At 39.2% G+C, this 16,436-nt stretch overlaps 1 protein-coding gene across 3 annotated transcripts in view; it reads right to left on the bottom strand.

Annotated features, from left to right (window-relative positions):
• Positions 1–16,436, bottom strand: part of LOC6043014 (protein real-time) — a 67,216-nt gene that overhangs the window by 16,420 nt on the left and 34,360 nt on the right. For all 3 annotated transcript variants that reach the window (XM_038252835.1, XM_038252836.1, XM_038252838.1), the window contains 2 exons: positions 5,835–6,310; positions 5,180–5,759 (listed from right to left, as the gene is read on the bottom strand). In XM_038252835.1, the coding sequence (XP_038108763.1) occupies positions 5,180–5,759; positions 5,835–6,310 (1,056 nt within the window). The remainder of the gene's footprint in view (positions 1–5,179; positions 5,760–5,834; positions 6,311–16,436) is intronic.

The following is a 16,436-nucleotide window of genomic DNA, read 5'->3' as shown; positions in this document are numbered from 1 at the left end:
TTTTGTTCGTCTCGACGAGACGCGTCCTTTTCTCCTTGATACCAACTCCCGAGGAGCTTCATTTCACCCCGAAAAATCGACCCAAAGTTTTGGGGTGATCGAGTTAGAAACGCCAAAAGACTCGTTATACCCCCTAGAACAATCCCCGTATCAAACTTCATGAAATTGAAAGATATGTCAATCTACGGTCATGCCATTGTTTGCTGAGTCTTTCTGGCCAATCTGGAACCGCTTATCGGTGGCCCCTTGGGAACACTTCCGGAATATGAGAGAACCCCTATCAAGCGACATATCAAACTTTATGAAATTGGAAGATATGGCAATCTACGGTCATGCCGTTGTTCACTGATCCATTCTGACAATTCTGGAACTGGTTCCCGGTGGCCCCTTGGGGACATTCCAGGAGTATGAGAGAAACTCTATTATCCGACATATCAAACTTCATGAAATTGGAAGATATGTCAATCTACGGTCACGCCGTTGTTCGTTGATCCATTCTGGAAATTCTGGGTGGTTCTGGAAATTCTGGAACTGGTTTCCTTGGGGACATTCCAGGAGTATGAGAGAAACCTAATCATCCGACGCATCAAACTTCATGAAATTGAAAGATATGTCAACCAATGGTCAGCGAACAACGGCATGAACCTAGATTGACATATCTTTCAATGTCATGAAGTTTGATATGTCGGATGATAGGGTTTCTTTCATATTCCGGGAGTGTCCCCAAGGGACCACCGGTAAGCGGTTCCAGATTGGCCAGAATGGGTCAGCGAACAATGGCATGACCGTAAATTGACATATCTTTCAATTTCATGAAGTTTGATATGTCGGATGATAGGGATTCTCTCATATTCCGGAAGTGTCCCACCGGTAACCGATTCCAGATTGACCAGGGTGGCTCAGCGATTAACGGCATTACCAAAGATGGAAATATCTTTCAATTCCATGAAGTTTGATATGTAACATGATGGGTATTCAACAAAAAAAAAACAAATTGGCCGTTCATCGGGCACCCGGGAACCGGTTCCAGGTAACCTGGAAGTGGCCACTAACATTCCAAAGTTGTTCTGGCAATCGTATATTGTGTTTTTAGTAAGTTTTATTGATCAATTTCAATTATCATGAGAGTATTGGTATCACATATACGTGAAAAACAGTAAAATATGAACTTTTCGGATGTTCCGGATTTCCGGAACCGGTAGGTCACCTGGCCCTGATATTAACATTTGTGGTCAAAGTACAGGTACTATCGAATGCAACCCGGAGCATTCTGATTGGTTGAAATTGGCCGGAGATACAGGCCGTCAAAGTTGGGGTCTCAAAAAGGCCTTTTTTCGGTTGTAGCCGATTCCCGGTGGCCACAGTGACCAAATCCGGTTTTCCAGAACGGTTTCGGAAAGGGAACGTTCTAAGCTTTCATTTGTGACCAAAAGAACCGGAATCAGTCAAAAACTGGATTTTTGACGGTTTTTTAAAGTTTATGGTCGAAAAGGACCCCAATACCTTTAAAGTAACTTTTGTTATGGACGCTCCCCTAGGGGTCGTCCGAGGTTTATTTGTTTTATGAAATGTGTATTTATACTATAAATTTAATGTCATAAAATGTCAAGGCTCTAGCATGTATATAGCAAAAGTTATGGCAAATTTAATTTTCAAAAAGGCCGAAAAGGACCCCAATACCGTAGGAAGGTTAAAGAGCATCTTAATGAAGAAGAATTTTTAAAGTTTACGAGAATGTATAGTTTGACTTGTTTTATGTGACTTTGCCAATGTTTTAAAAATGTATTTTTTCTGGGGTCAACAATGGCTGAATTTTTTACTTATATTTCCTGTATATTATGTGAAAATACGTATGCAGTAATTTTTGTAGTGAACCAGGCTATGCCTCTAAACTTTTTTTTACAATTTAAAGGATAATGTTATCGTTCTTTAGTAGAAAGCGTAAAATTTGGAAAATTCGCAATTCGCAATTTTCAGTGTAAGAACGGGCCTTGACCGATCTTATGCACTAGGTTCCCGACGAACACGCACTGCCCTTACACCTACATCTCACCCTTGCTCTGAGTCAGTACGAGCAACACGCTGGAACACGCTTTGAGTGTTCGTGCCAGGCATGCACACCTTCTTTTCCGGCTACACATTTTAACTCGGCCGGGGGTGGTACATTGCGTAGGGTTTGATGTAAGTACAAGCGCCTAACCATTTATAGTGTGCCTATCAATTTTCATTAAAGCAAAAACTGTTTTATTTTTAGTTTGAATTCAAAAACTAATTGTTATTTACAGTGTATTGTTTTCTTTTGAAATCTTGCCTAATGTTGAGTCGTGTTTATCTGTTGCTATTTCTTTTGTCGCAGTGTTTTGTTACAATATTTTGGTCCAAAGCATTTTAGAAAAGTTTTTCATAAGTACAATAGTAATATTTGCGTTAATCCTTTGATCATTCCATAAATTGAGTAAGAGCTCGAACCTCACTTGCTTAAGAAAAAAGGTGAAGTTTCAAAACAATGGACAGTGAAGGATATATACTATGTAATGATTCAATGGTAAAAGAAAGATAGTAATTTATAAAGTAGATAAAGAAATTAACAATAGTTAATAAATAGAGGTAACAAACAAGCTTAGATTGTATTAAGTGCAATTTACAGGGCAGATGAAAAATTATTCAAATAGATAAATAAAGCTAAACAAAATTGACACCGCTGCCAAATTAAAGGAAAGCAGACAGTTTGTTACAGCAGCATCAATTGGTAAAATAGAGTGGAAAAGCGTTGAGAAATAAGAGAATCAAATGAGTAAAATCGAAATCAAATGGAGGATAGTAAACAGAAGCCGCGTAAGAAAATCAGTGAAACAAAATAAACAAAAGATAGCTGGTAGCTGAGAATGAAGAGAAGAGAAACCCCGTTGTGCGATGTTTCAGGTACATCCACAGCAGTTGACTCAACATACTGCGAATCAAAACAATACCGTCTACAATCACAAATTACTTCCCTTTCCCACATTGGCGTGCCCCTTTCTTTTAGCCGTCTCGACTCTGACCCGCGGTGGTCAAAGGTTTACGATCCGTTTCCACAGGCCACCAGCTAGGTTACACCTTGTCATCATGATGACTAAACCAAGCCAACGTGGAGGTAACAAAATAGGACACTTGCAAGGAACCAGAGCCATGCTGTTTTGTCCAAACAGCACTACGGATGTAGTTGGGCTCCTTCCGGGATGTTCCTCGCCTGGGTGTCAACCGACGAGTATCATCAGTATCATGCACCCTTGTCCTGCAAAATGTAAAATTTGGAAAAAGCAGAAAAAAAAATTAAAAAGTGATTATAAAAACATGAAATACCGTCAGTGGGGATGACATTGGGTCTAGGGGGTGAGATTGGGTCAAAGTGATTTTTTACGGATTTTACCATTCCTCATTTTCTTCTCAATGAAACTTAATTCTGTAGCGGACATCTTAAGATGACTTCGCTGAAAATTATTTTGGCAACTGTCTAAAATTGAGGTACGTTTTTGTCCAAAACTGACCTCTCGAAAAATCATTTTTCTAATATTATTGTTGGATTTGCTCGAAAACTACCCACATGTTTTGAAAATCATTGCTTCAAATATTGTAGCATGTCAATACGATTCCCTCGAACAGAAAACACTGTTGAATGACTTGTTTTTACCATATCGTTGTATTTGAGCATCATTTCAGTTTCAAATGACCCAATGTCACCCCCTCTAAGGGGTGAGATTGGGTCAATTTTCAAACTATTGGCATTAAAGGTAGTGTTCATCAAAATCCAGCATATTTTGGGAAAATGTTAGTAGGGTAAAGTAGTCATCAATGAGACACGGGGAACAATGATAAAATGGCTCTCACAAGTCGTAGTTTCAACCGATCAGGCTCATATTTGGGGGAAAGGTGTATCTACTGGATACACGTCTGCTATAATTGTGGCTTTGGTTATGGACGCTCCCTTGAAAAGTTATTCATAAATGTTTGATTCTGGGGTGTAAAACACCAAAACTAATATTTCTTCAAATTTCTTTCGACGTTCCATAGGGATAGAGTTGGGCTACAATGTCCTTTCATTAGGTTTGACCAAAATCTAGAATATACCCAGAATCCACGGCTGTCTCATTGTTCCCCACTCATTTTAGCCCATTGGTAACAATGAGACACTTTGATTATTCTTCATTAAACATTTCAAAATCCATGTAAATCTTTCAAAACATGAGGTGAAAGTGATTTTTGGCATATTTATAGAGTTTTAACTTCATTTAACCAAACATACAAAGTTATTTGGTATAAATATATGGATTTTACAAAATTTAAATACTTTTTAGTATAACTTTTGTTATTTAAAGTTTCATGTTGGCAAAATTGCTTTAAAATGTTCAAGGCAAGTCACCTGTAATGGAACAATACAAAAACATGATGTTTTACTAGAAAAGTATTGATTTTCGTAGAGTGTCTCATTGTTCCTGCCAAGTGCGTCTACAATGAGACAGTTGAATAACTTTGGCTGTAGATGGTGGATCGATCTCATATTTTGGTAAATGTAAGAACATACTTAAAGAAAGAAAATGCAACAAAAAGCTCATTAAAAAAAGCAGATGAAAAAATTAGAAAAAAAAACGTTGAAAGTTGAAAACCAAAAGTGTCTCATTGATGACTACCCTACCCTAAACTATCTAAGAACAAATCTACGTTGAAAGATTTTCGTTGTTATTTAAATTGTTTTTGTTATTACGAAAGGTGTATTGTTTTTTGACCCATAGTCACCCCTACTGACGGTAGTGGATAGGCAACAGGTAATGTAGAGTAAGCCAAATACTACCAGAAACAAACATAAACGAAATAAGATTAGGCTGTTGCAAATATTTATCAAAGTTTATGTTCAACTGATGGTTCAAAACATGATCAGATCAGTGATTACGGTGGTTACTGAGATACAGCCTCTGAAAAAAACCAAACAGGAATAATAAAGTTTCTCTACATCACAAATAAACGTGATTTGTTTTGAAAGAAACGATAACTTGGCAAATATGCATATATTTAACGTAACAAAATATTGTGAAACATTTCGATCTCTAGAATACAAATATGGTAAAAAAGAACTTTCGAGTGCATTTTGATTTGCTCCCTCCAGCATCAACTTAAAAATATCAAGTCAATATAAATCACTCACCAACTTCAGCAGCTCATCCTCGCCGACCGACTTGAGCAGCCCCTTAACGTCCATGTTGCCCAATCGGAGGACGTACAGCGGCCGGCCGTCCTTGTCGTGGTGGTGCCATCCACCGGGGAAGTACTTTTCCACCACGACCGGCGTCTTGTACTCGCTCAGGATGTCATCGATGCGATGTTCGGCCCGCCACTGTAACGATTCCTGCAGCATGGTGGTCGCTTTGTCGATACTAAAGTCCCGCGCCCTCAGGAATCGCAGCAACGTCTGGTAGTCGGGCACGGCGCTGTCCCCGTCGGATGCCGTCGTAGCTTCCTCGATTCGCTTGCGGTACTGCACCAGCTTGGATTCCTGCAGCGGAGACAGCTGGCCCAGATATTTCGCAATGTAGTCCGCGTCCAGAATGCTGTTATCGCGCGAAAGGGGCGGTTTTTCGCTGGAACTCGACACCACCACCAGCTGTGAACTGACGGCGGTTGACGTGCTGTTTGCGTTGTTGGCGGCACCGGTTGGACTGGTTCCGTTGCCGGTGGGGGTGGCAGTGGCGTCTGTCGGGGACTGAATGGTGGCGTCTTCTTTCCAGCTGGAATGTGGGAGGAGAAAAGGGAGTTTGATTAGCATTTGAAGTGTGTTTGAAGAAGTCACTTGTGCCACTCACCGATCCACGTGCTCGACGCCCTCCTTCTTGAGCTCCACGATGAAGAACTCGATAATCTCCTTGCCCTTCTGGGTCGTCTGCGAGTACTGCTTCATGCCCATCTTCTCCATCGAGTGCTCGAAGCCGAAAAAGTTCTTAATGTCCAGCGTGGCGACCTGGTCGAAGCAGGTCCAGTCCGGGTTTTCCGGGTGCGCGTAGTAGCGACACTTTTCGAAGATTTCGATCCGCGACGAAAAGGTCTCGTTGGTGGCCTCGATGTTGAGGGTGCGCGCCTTCAGGTCCAGGAAGTTCTTCTGGATGAAGAAGACCACGTCGACGCCGATGATCTTTTTGAACAGGTAAGGCGCTTCGACGGCCAGCTTGCAGCGCCGGTGCGTTTCTCGTTTGGAACCGTCGTCCGAGACTGTGTCCTCGGTGATGTTGCAGTCCAGCACGATCGGCATCTGGGGGCAGACGGGGAAGCGACGCTCGTAGGCCTGGAATGGAGAAGCAGAGGAATTGTTTGTTAGATTTCCCAGTAGAAAACAGTAAACAAAATACAATCATTTTATCATCAATCTTATTTATCCCATTCAGGCCTCATGGGTTCCAATCGAGCAACAAGATCATGCAAGAGCAAGGTCGGAATCAATTTAAAACAATTTTGGCAAAAAAACGAGACTGATAACAATCACAAGTATTGTAAAACTGTTGTTGATAATAATCTGGTAGTTTTTGTTATGTTTGTGCTTGTTCGGTGCAAGAAAAACTACAAGTTTTTCAAACTTAAATTTGAATGACTTTGGGTGTTTGAAATTTCTCCCAGAACATTCCATTTCCCTATGTAGGTCCCTAGGGTAATCAACTGAAAAAAAATCTAAAATGCATTTTCTGCATTGATAACCATAATTAGCATGTTTGGGGTGGTTTAAAAATATTTTGATTTTTTTTGATTTTTTTCCCCAAAAAAAATATGTGTTGTCAATATTCAGTTATTTTGGAAACTGATGATTGCAAAACAACGCACTCTAATACACTTTTTGCATTCAAATGTTAAAATCATGGCTCGCAATTTCATTTATTATACTTTTTTATTTGGTTTAGAAAGTAATTTTAGTTTCCAAATAATAGATTTAGTGTGTTTGTTTTTTTTCAAGGTACGTTATTTAATTTTCAAATGTTTTTAAAAGGTTTGATCGGGTTTAATTTCTGTATAGTTATGCTGTAAAATAATTGAATAGAATACAAAATCAGTAAAAAAATTTTTTCGACAAAATAAATCGGTGATTATTAGCATCCTTTCAAACATGAACCGTTTTTTAAAGATTGTAAAAAATCATATTTTGCGAAGTTTTGAATTCCATTCAGCATGAGCATTTAAAAAATGTTTTTCAAAAAATAATTGTAAAATTTGCGTTTCTAATAGACCTGAGCAAAAAATGTTATAAAATATAAACAAATAAAGATTTAAGTCTCAACATTCGAATGCAAATAGTAGTTTATGAAACATGTTGCAAAAAGAGGATTTTTTCAGCACGAGTCGTACATTTATCCCACGAGGTTCACCGAGTTGGATAAATACGAAGAGTGCTGAAAAAATCAAGTTTTGCAACGAGTTCCATACAACATTTTTTGCAATTCCAAAAAACACACACTGAGTGAAATTTTATGTCAAATTTTCATGTATTTTGTCAATAAATCGTTTAAATCAAAAAAATGTTGAAAAGTGAACTTTTCAGCATTTATTTTGAAAAGTGTTCCCACTCGGAAAATAATCTGGTAAATTCGAGTGTCTGGCGCAGGCGGACGTTTGTCGTGCAGTTCAGACACACTTGGCACACTTATCCTAGCCAAATTTTGCGTAACGCCAGACGAATCTGGCGATAATCGGGCGAAATTTCTGCCAGCTGTCTGGCAACAAAATCAACCGGTTCAATCGGTTGAACCGTGCACGACCGGTTTGTGTCATATTCGCCAGAAATCATGGCAGAAATCTGGGGCAAATCTGGGAGAAATTCTGCCAGATGGCTGGCGCAAGCCCCCAGACGAACGCCAGAAATACGTCCGCCATTTCCGACCGGGTTGCTATTCGATTCTGTTATTTTTGGAACAGAAAAGTAGGCTATTTCGTCGTTCAAGAATGACAGGAAAAGTAAGTAGTTTCACGACGGAATTGCAAAAAAGTATTTTAAAATGCATTTTACACTAGTTCAGTTGTTTTGCAATCATTAGTCTTCAAAAAATGTAAGATTGGCAAAAAAAACTCATGAAACTTCCTACTTTTCCTATCATTCTTGAATTATGGCAGCCTACTTTACTCTACTAAAAATAACCGAATCGAATAGAAACACGTTTCAAAACAAATGCTGAAAAGTTCTACTTGTTAGCACAGAAATGGATGCTGAAAAGTTGAACTTTTCAACATTGTTTTGATGTAAACGGTGGATTGACTAAATACATGGACATTTGACTTACAATTACATTCAAAAGGTGTTTTTCGGTATTGCTAAAAAAAATGTATGGAACTCGTTGCAAAACTTCATTTTTTCAGCACCTGTCGTATTAATTCAACTTGGTGAACCTCGTTGGATAAATGTACGACCCTTGCTGAAAAAATCTTCTTTTTGTAATTTGTTGCATAATAGTAGTTTATGCAACAAGTTTGAAAAAGAGTATTTTTTTTAGCACGAGTCGTACGAAGAGTGCTGAAAAAAAGTAGAACTTTTCAGCATTTATTTTGGACAGTGTCGCTATTCGATTCTGTCACAGAGTAACCCAGAGAGAATAGTCCAAACAAAAGTAATCAAATTCTGTGGCTCCGTTACCAGATTACCCTTTGGAATTGTAGTAGCATCAGGCGTTATGTTTTTAGCGTTACGGGTTGGATGAAGAAAAAAAATCATCATAGTAATCTCTGGATTTGTTTGTTTGTTTTGACAGGTGGCTGGTCACCAAGCTTAGATTTTTGGAAATGTTTGCTGTTCAAATTATATGGATTGTTTTAATTTCAAATAGCTTGTAGAGCAGTTAAATTTTAGTTATTGAGCACAGTGTCCCTCAAATAAATTCAAATATTTTGATTTGGCTTTTGGGAAAGAGCATCGCCTAGGAATTCCTCTCTTCCGGGTTGTTTATTAGATTTTCCAAGTGGAAAACGAATTCGCCTCCGTATTATCATTGCCAAGATCTTTTTCCACCTCCAGATCCATGAGCACTATCTGACGAAGTTATGGTTTAACCTGAGGTTTTAATAGTAGCTGTTTTCCGAAATTAGTACAGAGGTACCTTTAATGAATTTATTTCAGGGATTCCTCACTCCCAAAAACATGCCATGCATTATATTCTTTACAGTTTTCAATTCAAACGAATACAAATTAATGTACAGGCAACAACATTTTGTTCTTTATGAAACAATTTCTGAGTCAAGGATAGTCGTCATTCCAGGAAAAAATTAAACAAAATTCTAGTCCTGAAAGTGAGATAAGTCAGTACATTTAGTCAGACCAGGATTAGGACAATACACTAAAATTAACCGGATAAGCACGAACATTCACGTCTGCTCCGTGCTGCAATCCAATCTCAACTGCCGTTTGACATTGACTCTCTCGCTCCTGTATGTTCATTCGTCTGACAGATCTCTCCGCTTACACGCAGAACTTGGTTTACTCATTTTATGTGTAAGTGCTACTCATGGAAATAACTCATAACTCTACATCTCTCTCCTTGTCCGACGAAAATAAACGAGAAAAAAAACTTCATCAGCTTGAACTACTTTTAACAAGTCTTACCACATATTTGTTGAGTAAAATATTATCCGACTTCATTCATCATGATTCAACCATATTCCATGTTTCTAACCACTAAATATGTTTAACACTTTGAATAAGGGATCGTCATATACCACCATATTCTTCAGTTTCTATTACTTAGAATTCGAATAAAAAAAATCTAATTATTCGCTCTACAGCATTGCCTTGGCGTTCTCGATTGCGAGATTCCTACTCGAAACAAAGTGTCCGAAGGCTTGATTGTGAGGCAATTGCAAACCTTTTTTTTACCTTAGCTTCCACCCCGGGATTCGAACTGACGACCTTTGGATTGTTAATCCAACTGCCTACAAGCGACTCCACCGAGACAGGACCCAGCGAGACGACACCTACACCTGGACTGAGCTAACGACCTAAACATTAGGTTATTCCGGGGCCAACATTTACTTCCCGTCCGACGGAAGGCGTGATCAGGCAAATCTCGCCTTGAAAATGCCACTGGGACCTTCTGGGATCGAACCTAGGCCGACTGGGTGAGGGGCAACCACGCATACCCCTACACCACGGTCCCGGCACTGAATTCGAATACTAGTTTTATAAAAAACTTAGTTCAAACATGGTTGTAAGAGAGTCTTCCTATTCCTCAAACTCAACTGCTGCACCTCATCTTAATTTGACTAGCCCGCTTTGATCTTAAACTTCATCATCCCGGTACGAGAATCGAACTCATGACTTTTGGATTGGAAATCCATTACGCCGCTAATTGAAACCCATCCCCTACTGGTCAGGATTCCCGGTGAGCAGATTTACACTTCATCAAACACAAAACCCACGCACACATTTGCAATCTGTTGCAACTCCAATACACTCTTAACAGGCCTCAATCTAGGCTGAACTATTCCAAAATGTGTCTATTGCAAGATTTGGTCATGGGTCAGAAAGTTCATGAATGTTAAAACTTTACTGAACCCAAAGACACTTCACCGAGCCAATAACCAAGGCAGGCAGATGTTACCAAAGTTTTATCTGTAATCCCTTAACCAAGCCAAAGATTATTCCTTAACAAGATGGTTTAACTATTTTCAGGCAACGCTAGAATCTACTCTTTTACACCTCACATCTTTCATCTCTTTCATAAAAGATATACATCAACAGAAACAAACTTGCAGTTGACTGCCATTGTCGTACATCTCATAACTTAAATACTCAGTTATCAATAAGATATTTATGTGAGCAAAACATTACTGATGTATAAAATTCTCAGGCAACAGTGAAACCCATAAAGAACAGTGCTGATCATATTCGACCAAGTATTCGACAGATAACCAATAGAAGAGTACACAGAAATCACAAACAACTATCACAAGATAGCATGCTCGCAGAACAACAACAAAAAGCCTCCAGGTTATATCGACATCCTTTCGTTCTTCCCGCTGCTTACATTTTAAGCTGTCCATCCCTGCTCACACGTCAATACGCCTTTAAAGACTTACTCTCCAAATAGCAATATAAAAAATAAAATACAAGTCTAAGACATTGATAAGACTTATCAATCATTCCTTTCGCTGACCGCATTCATCGACCCTTCATCTACAGAATGCCTGTCGTGAACATTTGCCAAGATTCAATCAAACTTCCTTAGCACTCCAAGTTACCTTCACTAGCTGTCAACTGTCTTCTTACAGGGTTTATCGAACTAACCTGATGCGCAGCTCTCGCTGACACATCATAGTATACATGTGTTAGATGCTCCTTTCCCTCCAAGAGCCAAGACAAAAATTATATAAACCTAAACAGCCCTCAGCCATTTCTCCTAAAATACAAATTCTTTAACCAAATTTGTCTCTGACTAACCCATCCATCCTCGTCAGACAGTATCCAAACTTTATTTAACTACAAAGTCCTATCAACGCGGGTTTCACTCGGTGCAACTTCCAGAATGGCAACAACATTCAAAACCTTCCCTTCTTTCGGAAACACCGTCAATACATCGAAACGTTCCGTGTGCGCTGTCTTACTGACGACCTCCACATGAACTCCCATTGGAACAAATTAGGTCTGCCTTCAGTCAGAAACCAAATCAAAGCCAAACGTAACCCATCCCGAACTCTGTCACAATTTTGCGTACTCACTAATTCAACCTCACCTCTAGCAACTGTCAAAGCCACCAACACCGAAGTAAGTATGATGCTTCACGCGCTCTGCCAAATTCGTTAGTAGAAGGCTAAAGAACAGAACAGCCAGCAGTTGGAACCTTGTCCGGAATGGAACCTCGCGCTGAGAACAATCTATCCTGGAAACAACACCAGAAGCTCCACTAAATGGCTTCTTTTCGAGCCCCACTTTAACGTCAGCAATATCTTCCGTGTTTCAAGTCGGAACACTTCAATCATGTGTAAAAACATATCTTGATCTCTGTTCCAGCTTGTCTTCTCAAATGGTGTCGAGCTTTCAAAGCTCTCGCACTGTTTGTAAGAAAATACAAGCATTTTCCTCTCTCACTACTCTCATTCATAGATATGAAGCCCTCGGTCACAATTCACTCAATCCATCCACTTGCCTGTTTGTAATCCCAATCAGAGTCGACGTACTCAACAGATCCTCTCTTCAGCCTCTCCAACAGCTTCAACAACATATGTATTGCATCATTCTCCATTGTGTCTGTCTCGCTCCTATCTCTCTGAATGGAGCACCGGATTCAGTGGTAGAAATGACAGTTCTCCCATAAGAAATTCGTCACTCAACCGGACACCTCCTTCAACCGGTAACGTGGCGCTTCGGCCTTCATCCGGTTCCACTCCTTTAATTACGTGGCGCTTCGGGCTTCAACCGGTCCCGCTCTTTTATTTACGTGGCGCTTCGGGCTTCAACCGGTCCCGCTCTTTTGTTTACGTGGCGCTTCGGGCTTCAACCGGTCCCGCTCTTTTGTTTACGTGGCGCTTCGGGCTTCAACCGGTCCCGCTCTTTTGTTTACGTGGCGCTTCGGGCTTCAACCGGTCCCGCTCTTTTGTTTACTCTCAAATAACAAAACAACGACAATAAAAACAAACTTCAAATTGCTTATCAAACTTCGCTTCAATCGGCCTTGCTATCCTCACCCTTTGCGTCACTGCTATGTTCCTCCTCTTCACCCGGATCAAAACATTTCCAGGTCATCCACCGACTTACCAATCGCAACAGCAAAAAAAAAATACAACAACAATCAAATTTATATCGTACCGGCTGCGCCAATTGTAGAATCTTCCTCCAGCCATCACGTCTGCTCCGTGCTGCAATCCAATCTCAACTGCCGTTTGACATTGACTCTCTCGCTCCTGTATGTTCATTCGTCTGACAGATCTCTCCGCTTACACGCAGAACTTGGTTTACTCATTTTATGTGTAAGTGCTACTCATGGAAATAACTCATAACTCTACACATTCCATCTGATAAACATATTTTTTGGTGATCTGTTCAGTCATTTCTCACAAACTGGCCAGAGAATTTATTCTTGCCATAAGTCACGTGAAATCACAACCAAACATAGAAACCTTCTGCTCCAAATTCGCGCACCTTTTAACTTAAAAATAAGCCCAATTATCTGTAATTTTAGCAAGAATACTTTTTTAATTTCTTCAGAGTCATTAGACTTTGTTGTTTTGGGTTTGTGAAATTTTTTGACAACTCAAAGACAACGTCGGGTTGCTGCGAAAAAAAAGTAACGCTCAGAGGCCTACGACAATCGAATGTTTTGCTGAAGGGGGGATGTACCACGATGTACCGCGTAACGCAACCATAAATTAAATGCCAGTGCTCCCTCTGGATTACTCTGTGATTCTGTTCTTTTTGGTAGAGAAAAGTAGGCTATTTCGTCGTTCAAGAATGACAGGAAATGTAAGAAGTTTCACGACGGAATTGCAAAAACTAAGATGGCAATACCAAAGATCAAAATTTTCAGAAATTTAATAGTAGTTTATGCAACAAGTTGCAAAAAGAGTATTTTTTCAGCACGAGTCGTACATTTATCCAACGAGGTTCACCGAGAAATAAAAAAAATGTTGAAAAGTGTTACTTTTCGAAACAAGCACTGAAAAGTTCAACTTTTCAGCACCCATTTGAGTGCTGAAAAGTAGAACTTTTCAGCATTTATTTTGAAAAGTGTTGCTATTCGATTCTGTTATTTTTGGTACAGAAAAGTAGGCTATTTCGTCGTTCAAGAATGACAGGAAAAGTAAGAAGTATCACAACGGAATTGCAAAAACTAAGATGGCGATACCAAAAAACAAAATTTTCAGAAATTTAATAGTAGTTTATGCAACAAGTTGCAAAAAGAGGATTTTTTCAGCACGAGTCGTACATTTATCCAACGAGGTTCACCGAGTTGGATAAATACGAAGAGTGCTGAAAAAATCAAGTTTTGCAACGAGTTCCATACAACATTTTTTGCAATTCCAAAAAACACACACTGAGTGAAATTTTATGTCAAATTTTCATTTTTTTGTCAAAAAATCTTTTCGAAACAAGTCCTGAAAAGTGTTGCTATTCGATTCTGTTATTTTTGGTACAGAAAAGTAGGCTATTTTGTCGTTCAAGAATGACAGGAAAAGTAAGTAGTTTCCCGACGGAATTGCAATAAAGATTTTTAAATGAACACAAACATGCTGAAAATTATTCTAAACGCAAGGGGTTGCTTTTTTATATTGATTTCAGCTGATATGCATCAGTAATTAATACAGTAAAACATTGAAATTTTGATGTTTTTCGAAAAAAATATTTTTTTGCCCCCTGTTTTTTCGGACAAACATTGAAGGGGAGGGGAGCTGTCCGGAGTGACGTATAAAACAAAAAAAGCCACCAAGCGTCCCCATCGGAACCATAAACCGAAGTGGAGTCTTTACAAGGCACTTGAGGGGGGATGATTTGCTTTTTATCGCCTCAGTGGAGCTATTCCATCGAAAACTCATTAGCTTTAATACCGTGGTCAATTAATCCTGATTATTTAGTAATTGTCGGCGCCTTGTCGTGGACGTCCACCGTGCATAAGCGAGGGCCGCCTCAATCCCCCGTACGGGCATCAACCCGAAAACGTGGTGGAGGTACACGTGGCCCGATAAAGCGGTGGAGGGTCAAAGCCGGCACAATGTTATAGTTAATTGATTGGTTTATCATAAAGGGCGACCATTTTCCAGCACCACCACACACCCACACTTTACTCTCGCGCTGGAAAACCACTATTTAGTTCAACTACCCCCTTGACTATTATAGAGCAGCACACCGCGCTTGTGGCGGGAATAACAACAATGCAATCAAGTGGGATGGCACGGCGGGGGCGTCGGTTTGTTGAGAAGCCTTGACACTGGGTGGGTGGCAACTCTGTGTGCCATTCCTGGTGGCCGTGTCTGGGCCAGGCTGGAAGCGAAGTTATAAATACTTTTGCACGGTTGTGGACGCGGGAAAACTGAGCCGCGCTTTTTAATGGAAACCCCCGATCGGGTTTGTTGGTTTTGGCTTAATCGAAAGGAAATAAGGGGAAATTATAAATATTGTGCAGCGATGGTATCAGTTTCAATGAATTCAGGGCGTAATACAATTTCAGAGGAATTTAACAACGATGAACAAACGCAGTCATAACAAATGCCTTTTATAATTCAAAAAATATATAAAAAATTAAATAACAAGCCATAGTCTCAACATTTCAATGACAAAAGTGTTTTAAAATGCATTTAACAAAAGTTAAGTTGTTTTGCAATCATTAGTTTTCAAAAAATTAAGATTCGACGAAAAAAAAATTTAGCGATAAAAAAACTTTTTGCGATATTAAACACAGAAAATTTTCAAAAATTCCAAAGATTTTTAAATCAACCCAAACATGCTAATAATGTTTCTAAACGCAGGAGAATGCATTTTAAATTGATTTCAGCTGATTGCACTTCAATTTCCATTGAAATTTTGAAGTTCTTTGAAAAGTTTTTTTTCTCCCTGATTTTTCCGGCCAACTTTATATTAAATTTGTAGCAGCCTAAGAGAAAAACGCTAAGAATGTTTGACAGTTCGCTTTTACGCATGTTAAATTTTTTGGCTTAAATCGTCTTTTTCTCAGTTTAACCCTCTACTGCCCATTCATTACATTTTGCCTATCTCGTTTTTTCATGTTTTTACATCCACTTTTTTAATTTTTGCTTGTTTTTTCCATTTTTTTTTGGCTATAGAATGGCACTATTATTATTTAAATTGTAAAAAAACCGTAGAGTCATAGTCTGGGACACTACAAAAATTACTTTTCTTTTTAATTAAAATATAGAAAATGTTACTTAAAAACTGGGTGGAGAATAGTGGTTCACAAAGAGGCCTCAATTTAGAACTGTCAAAGCGGAACCAATTTACTGTTCGTAAAATGATAACAAGAAGTGGCAAGTATTGTAATCGCTCTATAATTTATTTTGTCGGTGGCGTCGAGCTTTTGAGGTATTTAATGTATACAATCTCGGAACTATTCAATGATATACAATCTCGGAACTTCGATTCGGTGTTCTTCTGATTCACAAAATTCCACCCATTTCTGACGCAATATTTCACCACGTGGAAAACAAAAAAGGCCTCTTTTGGCCGCACATCGATTAGTATACGAACAAAAAACCGCGAAGCCCTTAATTTTTCAACGAAAATTTAAACATCAACAGATTCAAAATAAATCTAAAGAAGTCATTTCAGCAGCAAAAAATATGCCACGTTTTAGCTTGAACAAAACCTTCCACTTTGTTTATGTTTACAGCTGTAGTGCAGATGTATTAGTGGGGCTATATGATACGAATGCGCTTGGCTGTTTCATGATTCCCAGGCGAGTTGGCGTGTTCGCTCAAATATTTTTGTAAAACCT

Source organism: Culex quinquefasciatus, chromosome 2 (genome assembly GCF_015732765.1).
Source record: "Culex quinquefasciatus strain JHB chromosome 2, VPISU_Cqui_1.0_pri_paternal, whole genome shotgun sequence".
Taxonomy (NCBI): Eukaryota; Metazoa; Arthropoda; class Insecta; order Diptera; family Culicidae; genus Culex; species Culex quinquefasciatus.
Note: the sequence above shows the minus strand (reverse complement) of the source record. Positions and strands in the feature narration are given on the sequence as shown.